The following is a 17,244-nucleotide window of genomic DNA, read 5'->3' on the forward strand; positions in this document are numbered from 1 at the left end:
GGCCCGCGCACCACGATGAAGAGTGGCCCCCGCTTCCTGCAACTGGAGAAAGCCCTCACACAGAAACGAAGACCCAACACAGCCAAAATAAATAAATAAATTACTAAAACTCCTACCCCAACACCTTCAAAAAAATATTCCCTGACATAAACAGAAAGGGGGAAAAATTAGTCTCGTATATGGAAAGTTACTTTCCATAACCCTAGAAATATTAAACAAACAAACAAAAAACGGCCACGACCTGCTTTTGTGGTGAGAAAGAAAAGGAGGGGTAGTCATATCTCAGGGCTCCATAAACTCCTGCAATCAAGCAGCCACTGGGGAGGACAGCTGCAACAAGTCCCCTTGCTGGTACCACTCTCAGGCCGGGAAACTACCATCACCACCCTGGTGGGAGCGGCTGCCTCTCCGAACAAGGAAACAGCCACTTGCAAAAGTGTCGCTTTTCAGAAATCCAGCATGTTCCCGGCCACTCTCCAGATATTTCATGTGCACGTTCAGAAGATGAGAGACATACCCAGGAATATTCCTGAGTAAAAAGTTTAAACTGAAATATGTAATAGAGGCTCCGATTACGGTGGCCCTGGAACTAAAGCGAAAAAGAAAAAATCAACGTCTAGCCTAGTGGCAGGTGATCACTGTATTCTAGTGCTTCAGAGATACACAACTCATTCAGTTCCTGAGCAAACAGGAGTCAGCTGAGAGGTGCCGGGTGCTGTGCTAGTCATGCGTATTCAGAGTAAACGTAGGGTGACACTGTCAGGAGTTAGTCTAGAGGGAAGACAAGTTAGCAGGAGCGCGCTGGGCAGAGGTATTAGCAGTGTGCGTTATGGGGGTGTAGACAGGAGGTCATGTCAGCAAGTACAGAGACAGTGGCAGGACTGGGCCCGCCGAGAGGTCTACCTGTGAGCATGACAAGTGGTGAGAGGAGACAGAGGTTGGTGAGCGGGGCAGGGTTTGAATCTGAAGGCCTTCTGAGCAGAGGAGGGTCATTTGTGCATTTAGAAAGCTTACTCCTTGGGCAGCAGGTAGGTGCTGAGGAAACTTACACCTGCCACAGCTGCTAGCGGCTAAGGAGCCGCTAGGTTCCATGGTGATGCAGGCGAGAGATGCTGAACGCTGGGACAAAAGTCACGTAAGAGCTCCCCTACTGAGCACGGACGCTGCCAGGCACAGGGCTACCCGGATTATTTCCCCCTCACAGTAAACCTTCCAGGTACGGCTACTATCCACGGCAGGACACAGACCCAGAGACGGAGTAACTTGCCAGGTGACCCAGGTGAGAAAGTGGCAGATCAGGGGCTTTGAGCCCCGCCACCCGACCCCAGAGCAGTGTTTTAACCACGATGCTCTACTGTCTGAAGAGAGAGAGCAGCGGGCAAGCCGGTTCTTGTTTCCAATGTAACATCATATACTTGTTTCTAAAATGTTAAGAAAAATATGAAACGTGGTGTTAGAATGATAGTCAAACCTCAGACTTTACTGATAACAATCTGAAAACCAAAGGGAGTAGGAAACGACCTCCCCCTACACACACACACACACACACACACACACACACACACACACACACACACACACACAGACTTCCTTCTCTTGCACATCTCAGTGAAACCAAGTGGATAAAAAGTGGGTGAGGGAATTGAGATTTCTCCGGAGAAAGCAGGTGCTGTGCTGTGTGACCCTCCTTCCTGGGTAGGGGAGCAGGTTTCTTTTGATCCAAAACCTAGTAAGGAAGTTTCAAGGGGACCCCTGAGGAAGCTCTGAGACACCACGATGAGGGCCTGAGTCTGCCCAGGAAGGAGGCTGTGGCTTGAGGTCTGACCCCTGCCCCGGAAATCTGGGGGTGACGAGGGCTCCAGGGCAGACAAGGGCTGTCCCGGGGGGGACTGGCCTCACCCCCGGACGAGTGTGCCCAGGAGAAGAGATGAGGGCAGCACAGGACAGGCAGCTTGGGGTGAGAAGAGACCTGAGAAGGCAGATTTGAGAGGAGCAGGTGGACGGCACGTCTGGGCAGGGGTGCAAGGCGGCCACGGGCAACAGGATGTCCACCAAGCTGAAGGGAACCGCCAGGCAGAGGGACTCGCGGGGAAGCTTCCAAAAGACCAAGGCAGCATCCCCTTTACCAGCTGTCAGGCCCGGAGGGTAAAGTCCCATCCCTACTTGTGCCCTGACAGGAAGTGGGTAGAGGAGCCTCAGGGGGCCCGGGGGTGACAGGAGGAAGCAGGGGGCGGGTGAAGGCCTCAGCCCCTCCCCTCTTCAGGGGCGCGAGGCTAACGGTGCCAGGCAAGGGAGGACATTTTAATGCAATGTTAGGTTTGGGGTTTCGATTTATTATCCAGCCCTGTCTAATAACTGGGCCTGGACTTGGGCCTAAAATGAGCGCAGGACTCTGGTATCTGAGGGTAAACAACAAAGACACTCAATTTTTGACCCACCTGAATTTTCATTCCTGAGAAATCCCTCTGCAAAGCTTACCGGGACATATGAAAAGTGAAAAATTAAGTTTTTTTCCAACATATTTCATGTGTCTGCTGACCATACTGGTTACAGCACCTCAGATCATAGGCTGACTTTCCAGGTACTGAACGATAGCTGTGGTTTTCAGATTTTTTTTTTTTTTTTGCGGTATGCAGGCCCCTCACTGTTGTGGCCTCTCCCGTTGCGGAGCACAGGCTCCGGACCTGCAGGCTCAACGGCCATGGCTCACGGGCCCAGCCGCTCCGCGGCATGTGGGATCCTCCCGGACCGGGGCACGAACCCGTGTCCCCTGCATCGGCAGGTGGACTCTCAACCACTGCACCATCAGGGAAGCCCCTGGTTTTCCGATTTTTAGCTGCAACAGAGAACTTGAGGGGATTACATGGACAATTGAGAAAGAGATGCAAACTTCCTACATTTCAGGTAATAAACTGAAATCTTCAAAAGTATATTTAGCATCTCAGAAATGTCTCCTGGAAGTAGTATCTCAGGCGAGGCCCTGGTAGCCACTTCTACCTACCACCTTCCCTCTGGCTACCTTGACCACTACTGCTAAGAACTGCCTGAATCACGGCATCTCCTTGTCTAACTTCTCCTTCCTGGGAAAACAGGGAAAGTATTTCCAAGGCAAGTCTACTGTACGATCGTGACAGCAAGCAACTGGAGGGCTCTGAAGTGAGACTGACAATTACAGGCAGTGGTCAGGGCGAAAAGCCTCCGGGAAGAAGCCTCATCCTCGTCCCCAGGACAGCCAGGGAGAAAAAAGCGATAGAAGCTAGAGCTCTTCTCACTGCCATGCTGCCTGCTGGGGCAGGACTGCGCACCAACCCTCTCCTTCCAGCCGCTGCCGACAGAGCCCGGCCAGGCGAGGACGATGGAGGGACAGACAGGGAGAGCCCGTGGGGGGCGTCCACATGTACACAGCGCTCCGGCATATTCTCACTCACTTAGTCACAAGCATCAGGGCATCCGCAGTACAGGAGGCACGGTGCTAGACCCGAGCATAAAGCAGAGAAGGAGACGGGCTCCTGCCCTCAAGGAGTCTTCAGGTCAGACAAGCCAGGCCGGGCACCCCCTCTGCCCAGGGGCCTGGTGCTGTGGAATCGGCGGCAGGACGCCCAACGGGAACCAGGAGCTCACACTGAGGACCAGGGAAGCGTGCTCTTCCCACTCGGAAAAGCCGAGTCTCCCCCTAGCCCTCAACAGCTCTGCTGGCAGCAGCCTCACTGGCGACTGTCAGTGATCTGTCACTCGGCCTCTGGCCCCGACCTAAGAATTAAGTAAAAAGCGTAAACACGGGAATTCCCTGGTGGTCCGGTGGTTAGGGCTCCAAGCTCTCCCTGCCAAGGGTCCGGGTTCCATCTCTGGTCAGGGAACTAAGATCCCACGGGCCACGCGAAGGTGGGTGGGGGAAGGCATAAACATTGGGCAAAACGGAAGAGGAAAGGTACCCCTAATTTTTCCACGCATCAAGATAATCATATATAGAGTCCCACTTTATGCCAGAAATAAATAAAAATTTCCCCTGATATCCAGAATTAATGAATGTAAGAAATTTGCTATTTCTACCACTGAACCCCTATCATATCAGACATCAGAAACCACATGTAATTTTACTTCCTTTTAGGTTGTAAGAACTGATAATATGCTTACTAGAGATCTGAGGTGACTACTGACTTCTATACTGCGTGATAGAGCCAGGGTTTAAAAGAATGCTTTCATCTTCCCTTTTTGCTCATTCATTCACGTAAGGTCTATTATGTGCCAGTTAATGTTCTAAGTACTAGACTGTAGCAGTAAACAAAAGTCCCTCTTTAGGGGGGAAAAAAATCCTTGTTAGCACAGAAGTGATAAGTCCTATGAAAACACAGAGGGGGGAAAAACACAGGGAAGAGGGGAAAAGGGCTGGGATTGGGGTGAGAATGGCTGCTTCAAACAGGCCAGGGAGGCCTACAGACAAAGGTGACATTTGAGCAGAGACCAGGAAGTAAAGGAAAACAACCATGTGGACGTCTGGGGGACAGCACACCAGGTAGGGGAAGAGCAGTGCAAAGGCCCTGGGGTGGTGGGTCCATTTGAGATGTCAGGGGAACAGCAAGATGATGAATGGGGGCTAGAGTGCATCAGGGGAGGGCACAGTGTGGGAAATAAGGTCTCAGAAGTAAGGGGGCACCACACATAGCTTTGAGGGAGACAGTAAGTGCATTGGAGGGTTTGGAGTAGAGAAATGACAGCATCTGTCTTATATTTAAAAGAATCACTCCGGCCTGGGGTGGGAGTAGGGGCACAAGGGCAGAGGCAGGGAAACAACAGAGGCTTCTGCAGTAACACAGGCAAAAAGTGGCAGCTTAGACCAAGGTAGAGCAGTGCAGGTGGTGCAAAGACATCAGATTCTCAATGTAGTTTCAAGGTAGAGTGGATGGTGTTTGCTGATAGACTGAACACAGTATGAGAAGAAATGATAAAAGGGTGTCACGAACACCCAAGGGGGTGAAAGGACAAAGCTGCCATTTCCTACAATTGGGAAGAGCAGGTTTGGGGGGAGAAATCAGGAGCATTGCTTTGGATTATTACGCTTCAGAAGCCCGGTGGGCATTTAAGCAGAGATGCTGGGTAGGCTTGCGGATATGACGAGTCTGGGATTCAGATGAGGCCAGGACCAAATATCTAAATTTGCAAGTCATCAGGGACAGATGGTACCTAGTGCTCCAAGCCTGGATGAGAGCTCCCAGAGCATGAGTGAAGAGAGAGAGAGGGGTTTCTCCAAAATTCAGAGGTCCGAGAGGCGAGCTGGACCTTGCAAAGGAGTGTGAGACGGCAGTGCTTACGAGGTAGGAGACCCAGAAGTGTGTGATCTCTTGGAAGCCAAGTGAGGAAAGTGTTCCTAGAAGGAAGGAATGATAAAACATGCCTTAGTCCTTGCTTTGCTGCTAAGAGTTTCAGGGTACGTGGGTGAGAAAATGATGTGCTTCAGGGCCCATATGGTTTCAATAAGAAAGTGCCAGGTTCAAATAAGTCCCAGGCTGGTTATTCAGAGAAAAAGACAAATGCAGAAGGACGGTCTGATGTAATGACAAGTAGATGGATTAGAAATTCCTTGACTAATGACACCCAAGGGCACACATCAGTGAATGAGTGTCAACCCCAAAGGAAAGTTCTAGTGACATGTCATTGGGTTCTGCCCTTGGCCTGCTCAACATATCAGTGGCTTCTATCAGTGACAACTACACTCGACTGCAATCAGAACAATATAAGAGGCTTGCTAAAATAGAGCCTCCCAGTGTCTACCCCAGACCTACTGAATTTGAATTTGCCAGGTGGCACTGGGACAAAGAGCTAAAGGAAGGCCTGAGTTAAAAGAAGGAATTGAGGGAGGAGGCTGATTAAAAGTACAGCTAAAACCAAGCTAAATGGAATGCGGAATGTGCTGGATGACAGCTTTGGGCTCCAAAGCAATCTTAGCAGGTAGACACACAGGTAGAATATAACTGGGTCAATTTGGCATCTTGCATTTGCCTCTGAAAATCAGCCAGATGTGGGATGGATGGAGGAAACCTAGCTGGATCTGAGACCAATTTGGGACTCTCGGTGATTAACTGTGTGATCTCAAGCTGCACTGACAGCAGACAGGAGAGAAGGGACATGATCCAGCCATACCCTCTTTGGCCCCTAAAGCACCCTCTCCCTGGTGCAGAGGACGCCCCAGAGGGAGGTCAGAGGAGCAAGACTAAGATCATGAAAGGGCTCCACCCAGAGAGAAGCAAATGTTCAGCCTGGAAACTCAGAAGGAACCAAGGACTAATATGGAGACGGTCTTACTATGGGACCCAACAGGGTAGACCCACATTCAATGAAGGAAAACCAGTAGGCTAGTAGGACATGATTCTAATGGGGTGAGAGGAAGGTCTTTCTAACAGTGAGAGAAACCCAGAGAGAGAGAAGTTCTGAGCACTTTGCCAAAGGAATTGTTAAACTTCTATACACTCCAAATTAGCATTATTGCAATGTATTGTTTTATTTCTACACGTATGTTTTATGTATATATGCATGCCTTTCCTAGACCATAAATTCCCTGAGGAATTACTTGCCCAGAGTTCAGCGCAAGCCCTGTCCCATGCCATGTGCTCGGCAAATGTTCTTTGAATGAATGAGTTGATTGTGGCTGGATGTCGCCAAGCCTGTTGTAGAGGTGATTCATGCTACGTGATTGTTAATGTTCCTTCTAAAACAGCAGATCCTATGATTTCTGAAAAACTGCACACAAACCAGTTCCCTCTGGAGACACACTCATTCTTTGCATCTTGACAGTCTATTTGGAATTTAGATCATATAAATTATTCAATTATTATGTCTAATATTCAACTGTAATATTAGTCCTAGGTTTAAAGCTCAGCCTGGTATTAAGTGAGTAGGAGGGGTAATAACTTTTGCCTCCAAGGTTTCTGTACTCCACCCAAAAAAGTGCAAAACCCGGGCTTCCCTGGTGGCGCAGTGGTTGAGAGTCCACCTGCCGACGCAGGGGACACGGGTTCACGCCCCGGTCCGGGAAGATCCCACGTGCCGCGGAGCGGCTGGGCCCGTGAGCCATGGCTGCTGAGCCTGCGCGTCCGGAGCCTGTGCTCCGCAACGGGAGAGGCCACAGCAGTGAGAGGCCCGCGTACCGCAAAAAAAAAAAAAAAAAAAAAAAAAAAAAGGGCAAAACCCCATCTGTTAAGGAAATCTGATCCTTCCAGCTGTGACCCAGTTTGGGGATTTACCCTCTAGGCCTCTTTTCAAGTAAATGTCACCACATCTCCACTGGGCGGATTTACGGATTCATGGGCTGATGTGATCCGCCCTGCAGGTGCATGCGGCCGCCACCCTTGGCTGGTTGTGGTTCACCTCAGAACGTCATCCCATCAGAGGCCTGGACTAGCTTAGAAGTTAACCCAAAGGGCTTCAATAGAGTAGCCTCTGCAGTTACCAAGTCAATCAATGCACATCACATCCCCCTTAAGAGACCCCAAAACAAAGCCAATTCTTGGGTCCACGGACCAGAGCCCGGAACGCTCCTAAAATTTGCGGCCGCTTTCAAAGCCACCGTTCTGCTCTTTTCCCCACGTAGGAGTGAACATACCGCAGTAATGCATCCAGGGGAGGGAACCGTGTCTCCAGAGAGCATTTACCTCATACCGGGCACTGTGCTGGGAGCCACCCCATTTCATCCTCACAGCAACCCTATGTGGTGGTTAGTGGCCCTCGCGTAAACAGGGCAAGGGTGTCTCAGAGAAGTCAGTGCAGTCGCCCAAAGTCACACCGACGGAAATGGCAGGGTCGGTATCTGAACTCTGGTCTGTTCAGCCTAGAGCTGTGCTTCTTTTTTCCTCACGGCAACCAGAGCGCTCTTAAAACAAAAGCCAGATTAGGACACTCCCTTACCAAAATGCCCCGGTGACTGCCTCTCATCCAACTTCTGCAGGACGCTGCCTGCTCCGGGCTCTGCCTGCCTCTCTTTCCACATCCTCTGCTTCTTCTTGCTCTGGCTCTCTCCCTTCCAGTCCTACCGGCCTTCTCCCTGTTCCTTGGAATCGCTGAGTCCCTGAGACTCAGGGCCACCATATTTGCTATTCCCTCTGCCTGGAATGCTGTTCCCCTAGTGCTATGCAGATCCCTCTTACTTCATCCGGGTCTCTGCTCCAGTGCCCCCTCCTCAGGGAGGCTGTTCCCAACTACTCTACCTAAAAGAGACCCCTTTCCCCACCACTCTCTCTAACTAACCCTGGCGCTACACCTGGTGTTTCTCAGCAGCGCTCACCATACCTGCGCGCGTATTCCTGGCAAGTTGACCGCTTACTGCCGAGGCCCCCACTAGAACGCAAGCCCCACGGGGCAGGGACTCTGCATCCTTCACTGCGGCATCCTCACCCCCAGGCTCAGGGCCCAGACGCGTAGCCAGCGCACACCAAATTGGGCTGTTGCGCATCTTTTACCCTCTGCTACCTCCGCTTGGTCCCAGCTCACAGAGCCCTGCTACACAGTAGCTGGGTAACCTTGGCCAAGTAACCTCAGCTCTCCAGAGGAACCTTCCATTTGCCGACATCACTGGCCCTGACAAAAGAGGGAACTGCTGTTTCATCCCTCCCTAGAGACCGCATCACTCCCTCGCTCTGATATTTGTATGACACTCTGCCAGTTTTAGAATTTTGTGACTTTATCAGAGAAGAGACATCTGGGGCAACTGATGAGACAAAAGGATAATTATATTTCACAAAGAGAAAAAACAAACCTTCAAAACAATGCATTTTCTATGTATTGCTAGAATACACAATGAGTTCATATAATGCCTTCCAGCATCGTCTCAAAGCTGATAGAAATGGATTGAGTTATAAAGAGCTATATGATCTGTCACTGAACCAAACAGAGGGCTTCTAAAAGTGGAATTTCTGAGATTCCACCAATACAAATCTCCAAGCTTACAAGGGGATCGAGGCAGAAGCTGATCATAACCCAGAAGAAGGCCAGTATTCAACAGAGCAGTTTCTAGAGATAAAATTACCTCTGTTTTGGGAGAGTAATTTGTCTCCCTTGATGTATAATCCCCGCCCTTCCTCATAAAGTGGCTGGAAGGTGGTTCACTTTCCAGAAAACATTTCACACTCTGTAGAAGTATTACGTAAATAAACAGAGGGTGGTTCAATTTCAAAACTCTGGATTTATTTTGAATTTATTGGATGCAGTCCATGTAAACATTGCTTTACTTGTGGAAATCCCTTCCTACGTCTGAAGGGCTTTTGTTTGCTGCACTTTCGTAGTTTTTCTCTTCTTTCTTAGTACATGTAATACTTCAGAGGAACTCCTGACTTTGGGCCTTGGTCAAGCTCAGAGGGTGAAATACCAAAGTGATAAGAGAATGGTCTTCTGGGGAAATTTCAGCCAATGTCTTAGTTTACAACTTTTAACCAATCCATCCACTCACTCGCTCTCACAGGTGGGAGATAACAAAGCTTTACTGTGTAGCCAAATACCAGAACAGATAAAATGCTGCCAGTGATCTCACATCCAAAGAAGGAAGCAAAAAGGAGTTTGTGTTTATATTTGAATTCCACTGCTTGGCTTCAGTAGAAGTTGCAGAGAAAAAAATCGAAAGGTATGGATGGGAAGTGAAGTGGAGGAACGGACACAGGGCAGTGGTGTCGTGAGTGTGTTGTTTACAGAATAAACCACCCAGAACATCGTATCTTCATGCAGCCTTCTCCTGCCAGATTTATCCCTTTCTGTGCTGTATTTGATTACAAAGTTTGAATATTCCTTAACACTTTCAATCAGCAGACAAGTGTTCACATTCTTTAGCAACAGGGATAAGTTTATCTGATGTTCAAACATGAATTATATCTAGCTTCCTTCATACATACCGCATGCTAACAGCTCAGCACGTAATAAACGCTAAATATACCATTTTTATCATGCTAAAATATACCATTTTTATCATGCTAAAATACCATTTTTATGGATTGAATAATCTTCCAAAGGGTTTTTTAAAAAGTAAAAGAGAAAAAAGGCTACAGGTGCTTTAGGATTATTTATGAGCATTACTGAAATTCTTGTAGAGTGACCAATTTAGGCTCCATTCTTAAAGGGTCTTTGAACTGTGACGTTATCTTCCAAGAGTACTTTTTCATTAAAGAGCCATGTTTCCATACACTTGGCAGTTGTCAAAGAGGAAAAAGAGATAGCATATAACGTGCAGCTTCTTACAACCAAAATGTGTGCATTTTAATGATGTTTAACTTACTTTTTCATTCCACGCCCACAGTCCAATTCCAAGAAATGCTATTCCCAAAAACTGAAAGAAAGGGAGAAAGTGGTGTAAGTATGAAGGTAAACGCCATGTTTTTACTAGTACAAAGTTTTCAATCAATTTTTTGGTTACTTTACCTGCTGAGAAATAGTTTTCTCTAAAACCTGACTAACAGTCTTTAACAGGAAAAGAAATACCATGATTCCACCTTGATTAAAGTTACTACAGTATGAGGAAGGGCACCTGCTTACTGTCAATGTTCAGCTTAAGGCTTAACAGATCATGAAGAATAATAATTAGGTAGAATCTTGAGTAAAATTAAAGTCATCAATAATGTTTAACGCTGCCTTTTGGATAGGAGAGGAAACAGTGAGTAAAGCTGAGCACGATGTTCACTAGAAAATGGATAAGTAGGGCCATGAATTTAGAAGGGCTGGAGATTCCTCGCCATCATGCCACCATGAATGGGCGGGGCCAGGGAGGGCACGCCGAAGCCCCCAGTGTCCCTCAGCAAGCTCTTTATCACTCCTTCAAAAGGGAACGTGAGGGACCTCTCTGGTGGCGCAGTGGATAAGACTCTGCGCTCCCGACGCTGGGGGGCCCGGGTTCGACCCCTGGTCAGGGAACTAGATCCCACACGCATGCCACAACTAAAGAGCCCACCTGCCACAACTAAGACCCGGTGCAACTAAATAACTAAATGCATAAAAGGGAACGTGAACCTTATCAAGTCCAGGGTGACCCAAAGAAAACACCTGGATTCTTCTGCTTGTCGGAAACTTAAAATACTTATATTGCAGTTGAGAGGGCTTCCATGACTCGGCCTGGTCTCAACTCAGTGCTATAACTTCATGCATAACACAGAGTACGCAAATAACACCTGAGATTGAGTTGAAAAACACACAGACTCCCTCAGCCTTCCATCAGCTGCACTGAGTATGGGGCTGGGGAGCGGAGCAGTCAGAAACCAGGGGGACGGTCCATTTTAATTAGTTCTCACTGTATCCCACCTCCTTTAAGATACACATTTTCCCACCACATTTTAATATCTCTGAAATTGGGATGTGTCTTAAAATCGATGATGTCTCATAGTTTGCTTTTTTTTCCCTTGACTGTACTTAAAATAATGGTGTGTCTTATAATCAGAGTTTCACAGGTTTGGTGACACATGGCACAGGGTTGTCCACCCACTAAGAGCTCAGTGATCAGGACTTGGTGTAACTGGCCACGAAGAAAAAGACACATCTTAGTCCTCATCTTTATTATCAACAGCAGCTCTGAGTTTCCTCTCCAAACAGTGAAGTGAAAAGAGGGTGGGCAGGTTGACAAGCAGTTTCAGTCTCACAGCAGCTGTTTATTTTACTAACATCTTGATCAAGTTAAATGTCAGGGAAGCTGTCCACTGAGAGGGGGGCGTGGAGAAAACAAGAGCGAGGGCGGTTACTCTCTCCAGTTTCAGGGAAATCTGAGAAGGGTCCACCTGGCGAGGCCTTAGCCATTCGCAGCGGGGAAGTTACTGACACTTTGTAGGCAACGGCTAATAAATCCGAAAGGGCTGGGAAAACAGCAGGAGCAGAGGGAAAAGAGGGGACTGCAAAAAACACCAAGGAATGACTGCTCTGAAAAGGTGGTGGTGTTTTTAAAAGCAGAACTTTCCAAATCCCCGGACAATTATCTGACACTGTAGTGAGATAGCATTCAATGCCTTCTGAGTCCCTACACAGAAAAGCTCAGCCATGTGTCCTTGATTTAGCAAAAACCAAGGACCCCTTTTTTCCTACCCTTGCTCATAGAGGTTTGAAAAGTGTTCAGAAAAATTTATCTTCAACATCCCAGCAAAAAAACCCCACTACGCTCAGCCCCTCTACTGCCCAGGCCAGAATGCTATTTTGCTTTACAGTTCTGATCTGAAGCCACAAATGCACCAGTCCTCCAAATGACTCAAAAGGTTTTGGGGACTCTGCAGTACACAAATAAAGCAATTCAGCACGTCACTCTCATATTCATAGGTCCTAGGCACAGTAGGGTAATAAGGGACAAGTGCATACACAGGAGCCCTTCGACCTTAGAAGACACGGAGCGCTTGACTTCATCCACATTGACATCAAAACTCAGGCCGGTGAAACGCAAGACTTTCTGATGCTAAAGCTCTTTGTGGACAAAGGTTCGGTCGCTTCCCTGATGCAGTATTTAATCACAGTGTCACCTCAAGCAATGGGTGAGACGCTGTGGCAGAGGACACAGTGGTCCCCTGTCCCTCTTGCTGTCGAAGAGGGTGGACGTATCATTGCTGAAGGCCCCTGCCTCATGGCTAACATTAAGCTTCTCTTTATTACTTTCCAGGCACTCTGCTTAGTGCTTTGTACGCTGTGTCTCTCTTAAGCGTCACAATAATTTTGTTCTGAAATAGGCACTATTATGAACCCCATTTTAAGAATGAGAAACATGAGGCTGAGAGAGTTTAATCCGCTCAAAGGCACACAGCTTCCGAGTGGAAAAGCAGAGATTTGAACCAAGATGAGTCTAAACATCAACGTACGTGTTCTTACCAGTTTTGACACATCCCCCTTTTCCCCTATGGGACAGAAAGTGGAGGCATTCAGGTTCGAATTATATGGGATGTGACATGGGCATCATCTATTCCCTCCCCAGGAAGCAAAGGGAAGTTGAGGAGGTAAAAAGAGATGAAAACCTTGCCTTCACATTAAGAACTGGTTGGAGAACAGACGTTCCCCGTGCTGGTATCATCAATGGAGTAAAGCGGAAAACAGAAAACTTCAGTGGTGGGTCAATTTCCTCCTCTTTGTGTGGAGTTCTCCTCTCTCTTCCTGGCACTTTGGAAAACCTTTTTCTTTCCCAAATCATATATAAACAGATTGGAAACCAAGTTTTCATCAAAGAAGAGAAAAAAGAATCAGGACCTAAAGAAGACTCACAATTTCCTTTACAATCTTGCTCCAATATTTCCTGCCTTAATTGTGACTTTCCAAACAAGGTTTGAGAACTTGAAGAAAGAACACTGAATCTGAAGCCCAGGAAAGCCGTCAATAGCTAAGTGAGTGCCGCAGGGCCAGGGCCTAAACCCGTACATACCTTTGCTGCTCCATCACCAGTAAACGTCCTCCCAATTACTCTCGGCCCATATGTTTTGCTTTAAAATCAAGTTGTTCCAGCTCCAAATAATTAAACAGAGAAGAGCCAAAAAAACAGAGACAGGCACGCAGCACTTGAAGCACACTGAGTTTCCCCTTTCCCACCTCCCAAAGAAAAGGCAACCATAAACCCCCAAACTGACCTCATTCTGAAACCTAGAGGCCACCTTACAGGGAACAACCAAGAACATTAAAGTCAGCTCTTTACTCCTTTGAAACAGAAATAACCAGATGTGAGGCATCTTCCCATGTGGGAATATATGCAAACACACAGTCAAATGTTAGTCTATCCAATTTTGGATGATTTTAAATGAATATTAATTTTGCTAACATTTGTCGAATGCTAAGTATGAACTAAACATCGTGCTAAGTATTGTGTTTTATAAGAATGAGCTAAAAGAGCACTGCCTAATACAGTAGGCCCCAGCGACTGGGCATCTGAAAGGTGGTCAGCTCAAACCGAGATGCGCTAGTAGGTGTAAAATATACACTGGATTTAAAACACTAAATATGAATGAAAAGAATGTAAAAGATCTCATTAACAATTGTTTATTTTTAATTGAAGTGTAGTTGATTTATAATCTTGTGTTAGTTTCAAGTGGACAGCGAAGTGAAGCAGTTATACATATGCATATATCCACTCTTTTTCAGATTCTTTTCCCATATAGGTCATTACAGAGTACTGAGTAGAATCCCCTGAGCTATACAGTAGGTCCTTGTTGTTTATTTTATATACAGTGGTGTACATCTGTTAATCCCAAACTCCTAATTTATCCTCCCCACCCTTTCCTTTTTGGTAACTATAAGTTTGTTTTCTACTTCTGTGAGTCTATCTCTGTTTTGCAAATAAGTTCATTTGTATCACTTGTTTAGATTCCACATATAAAGTATATGAGTGATATCATATGATATTTGTCTTTCTCTGACTTATTTCACTTAGGATGAAAATCTCTAGGTCCATCCATGTTGCTGCAAATGACATTATTTCATTCTTTTTTTATGGCTGAGTAATATTACAGTTGTTTTATTTTTGATTACAAGTCGAAATGATAATACTTTGGATATACTGGGTTAGTAAATATATTCAAATTAATTTCACTTATTTCATTTTACTTTTTTAATTGAAGTATAGTTGACTTAAAATATCATATTAGTTTCAGGTGTACAACATAGTGGTTCAATATTTTTATAGATTATAGTCCATTTAAAGTTACAAAATAATGGCCATATTTCCCTGTGCTGTGTAATATACCCCTGAAGCATATTTATTTTATACATAATTTTTAAACTACAGCCACTGGAACATTTAAATTATATATGTGGCCTGCACTATATTATTATTGGAAAACACTGTTCTAAAGTGTCCCACAATAACCCCATGCAGTAGTAGCAGTATTATCCCCATTCTATAGAAAAGAAAAGTCAGACTTAGAAACATTGAGTAAGTCTCCCAAGATTACACAGCCACCTGAGCTGGGTTGCTCAGGAAACGTGACTTCTCAGTCCAAACTCAAAACCATTATAGTCCTTTGCTAATGTGCATAAAATCTTTGTCCAGCCAAATAAGGGATGGAGAATTATACTGAAACTCATGTCCTAAGACTCAAATCGCTTCTTTAATTTCTAGGTGTTCAAGGCAAAGGTATGTTTTCCTGACTGGGAGCAAGGACGGCACTGGGTAGAAACAGAGAGTGACATGCTGATGGAAGCCTGCCAGGCTTGGCAGGACAAGAGCCAGCAGAGCTGATCCTTAGGAAAAGCTGGAGAGGAAAATGGCCCTAGGATGTGACTAGGGTGCCGGGGCTTCTCTGCCAGGAGGGTCACATCTGCTCCCTTTTCTCTGAGGCCTACAAACGGAAAATCTCTTCCTCAATCTGTTGTTTTCACCTTTGCTGAGCCTCCAACTTATTAGAAATGGACCAGTGCTCCATTCTAACTGGTACAAAAATGGGTACTTCAAGAAGCCATTTATCCATCTATCTACAACCTTCAACAAGTATTCTCGAGTTCCTACTTTGTGCTAGGCACTGCTTTTGTCTTGGGATAAATGGAGGTAAGAAAACAGATTTCTGGGGGGAAGCAAGGCGGGGTGTTACTAGTTGCCTCCAGCAAAGAGAACTGGGGCAGGGGGCGGGGATGGGAGAAGAGGAAGGCTCCTCCTAAGAACCCTTTTGGGTCTTCTGAATTTTGAACCATTTTAATGTATCACCTATTCAAAATACAATACTTGAATGTTTACCAAAAAAAAGATAGATTTTTATCAAATAAAGTGTAAAAGGCGAAACCACCCTTGATGGTGCTCTAAAGGAGAAAAAAATAAGGCCAATACAAACGATAAGAGGGAGATTTGACCTAGAGAGAGGTCCAGGAAGGCTTCCCTAAGTAAAGGATGTAGGAACTGGGGTCTGCAAGATGAGATGATATTAACTGGCAAAGAAAGGAAGGAAGAAAGTTTCAGGCAGAGAGAAGAGAATGTACAAAGGCCCTGTGGTGGGAGAAGCACAGCAAGTAAAGGGGGTCTAAAAGGTGACCGGTATGGCTGGTGCACAGAGAATGGGGGAAGCGGGGAAGGTCTGGCAGGTTTGCAATGAGAGATGCAAGCAGGACCAGCCCATGCAGGGCCTCTTGAGCCACACTAAGGAACTCAGTCATGACCCTAAGAGTGACAGGAAGGCATTCAGGGCCATACGTATGTAGTCGGCTGAGGTGGGGTGAGAAGGCAGGTCTTTATCAGATTTGAGCTTTGGAAAAATGATCTGAGTTGCAGAAAAGATTGGAAGAGAGTTCAGAGTAGACGCACAGCAGCTAGCAGGAGGGCACTTTGGTCATGCAGACAAGACCTGATTGTGTCCTGGACTGAAATATGCTGGAGAAGCACATGGAATTGAGAGTATTTAAAAGTAAAACTGACGTTTTCAGTGATGCCTGGATATGGCGAAGGGGTGGGGGTACGGGTGAAGGAGAGGGAGGTATAAGGATAATGCCTGTGTTTTTGGCATCTTCTACATGGAGACTCTGGCTCTTCTAAATCCATCTTATGTCCTCTGACAGAAATAACTCTCGGGTGCCAATGTCATAACTAGCTTGAGATCTAGCAGCATTTCTGAAGGACAGTTTTCTTTCATGGGTATTTCGGCTGCTATGTGAATTCTCTTGGAAACAAGTTTCAGCTTGTATACTTTTTAAAAATAAATTATTTAAAATCCATATACATGTCTACGACCTCCTACTACTTTTATTCATAAAAGGAAGCAGTTACGTGTAGATGTATGTTAAAGTTCACAGGCAATTCTTAAACAGACATTTTCAATCCTTTTTGCTTAAAAATAATTACGTCAATGGCATCCGCCCAGCACCCTGTGAACAGACTCAAAATAACAATGCAGCAAGGTAAACACAATAGAGGAAAATAAAAATCAGGTCAATCTTCTCACCTAACTGGAATCTCGAAAATATTATCCTAAATAACAATGGAAAGAACTGTTATTCTTTAATCATCCTGATGACATTGTTTTAAAAATTTTTAAGCTCTGCCTGAATAAACAGGAGAGATGCATTTAAAACATTTGACCCAGAAGAGAGGAAAGAGAAAGAATGCCATTAGGAAAGATGTATTTTCCTGAGCCTGCAACACATGTACGTTTCATTAAGATGTTTTTCTGACACTTGAGTATGAGCAACACTCCAGGTCTCGAGGGGTAGGTGGGGTGGAGCAGTCCACACAAGTGTGCTAAATGCCTCTGTTTACAAAATCCATGTTCTCTCTACCAAGCAGGGGCCGACTGCAGGAACAAAATGTCTCTGGCATAATTCTTGCCATGTCTGAGGAGTAAA

The 17,244-nt window shown here is 46.1% G+C and overlaps 1 protein-coding gene across 1 annotated transcript in view; it reads right to left on the minus strand.

Annotated features, from left to right (window-relative positions):
* Nucleotides 1-17,244, minus strand: part of TSPAN5 (tetraspanin 5) — a 176,341-nt gene that overhangs the window by 20,513 nt on the left and 138,584 nt on the right. Inside the window, exon 2 of the mRNA XM_060094910.1 lies at nucleotides 10,253-10,303. Coding sequence (XP_059950893.1) covers nucleotides 10,253-10,303 — 51 coding nt within the window. The remainder of the gene's footprint in view (nucleotides 1-10,252; nucleotides 10,304-17,244) is intronic.

Source organism: Mesoplodon densirostris, chromosome 1 (assembly GCF_025265405.1).
Source record: "Mesoplodon densirostris isolate mMesDen1 chromosome 1, mMesDen1 primary haplotype, whole genome shotgun sequence".
Lineage (NCBI taxonomy): Eukaryota > Metazoa > Chordata > Mammalia > Artiodactyla > Ziphiidae > Mesoplodon > Mesoplodon densirostris.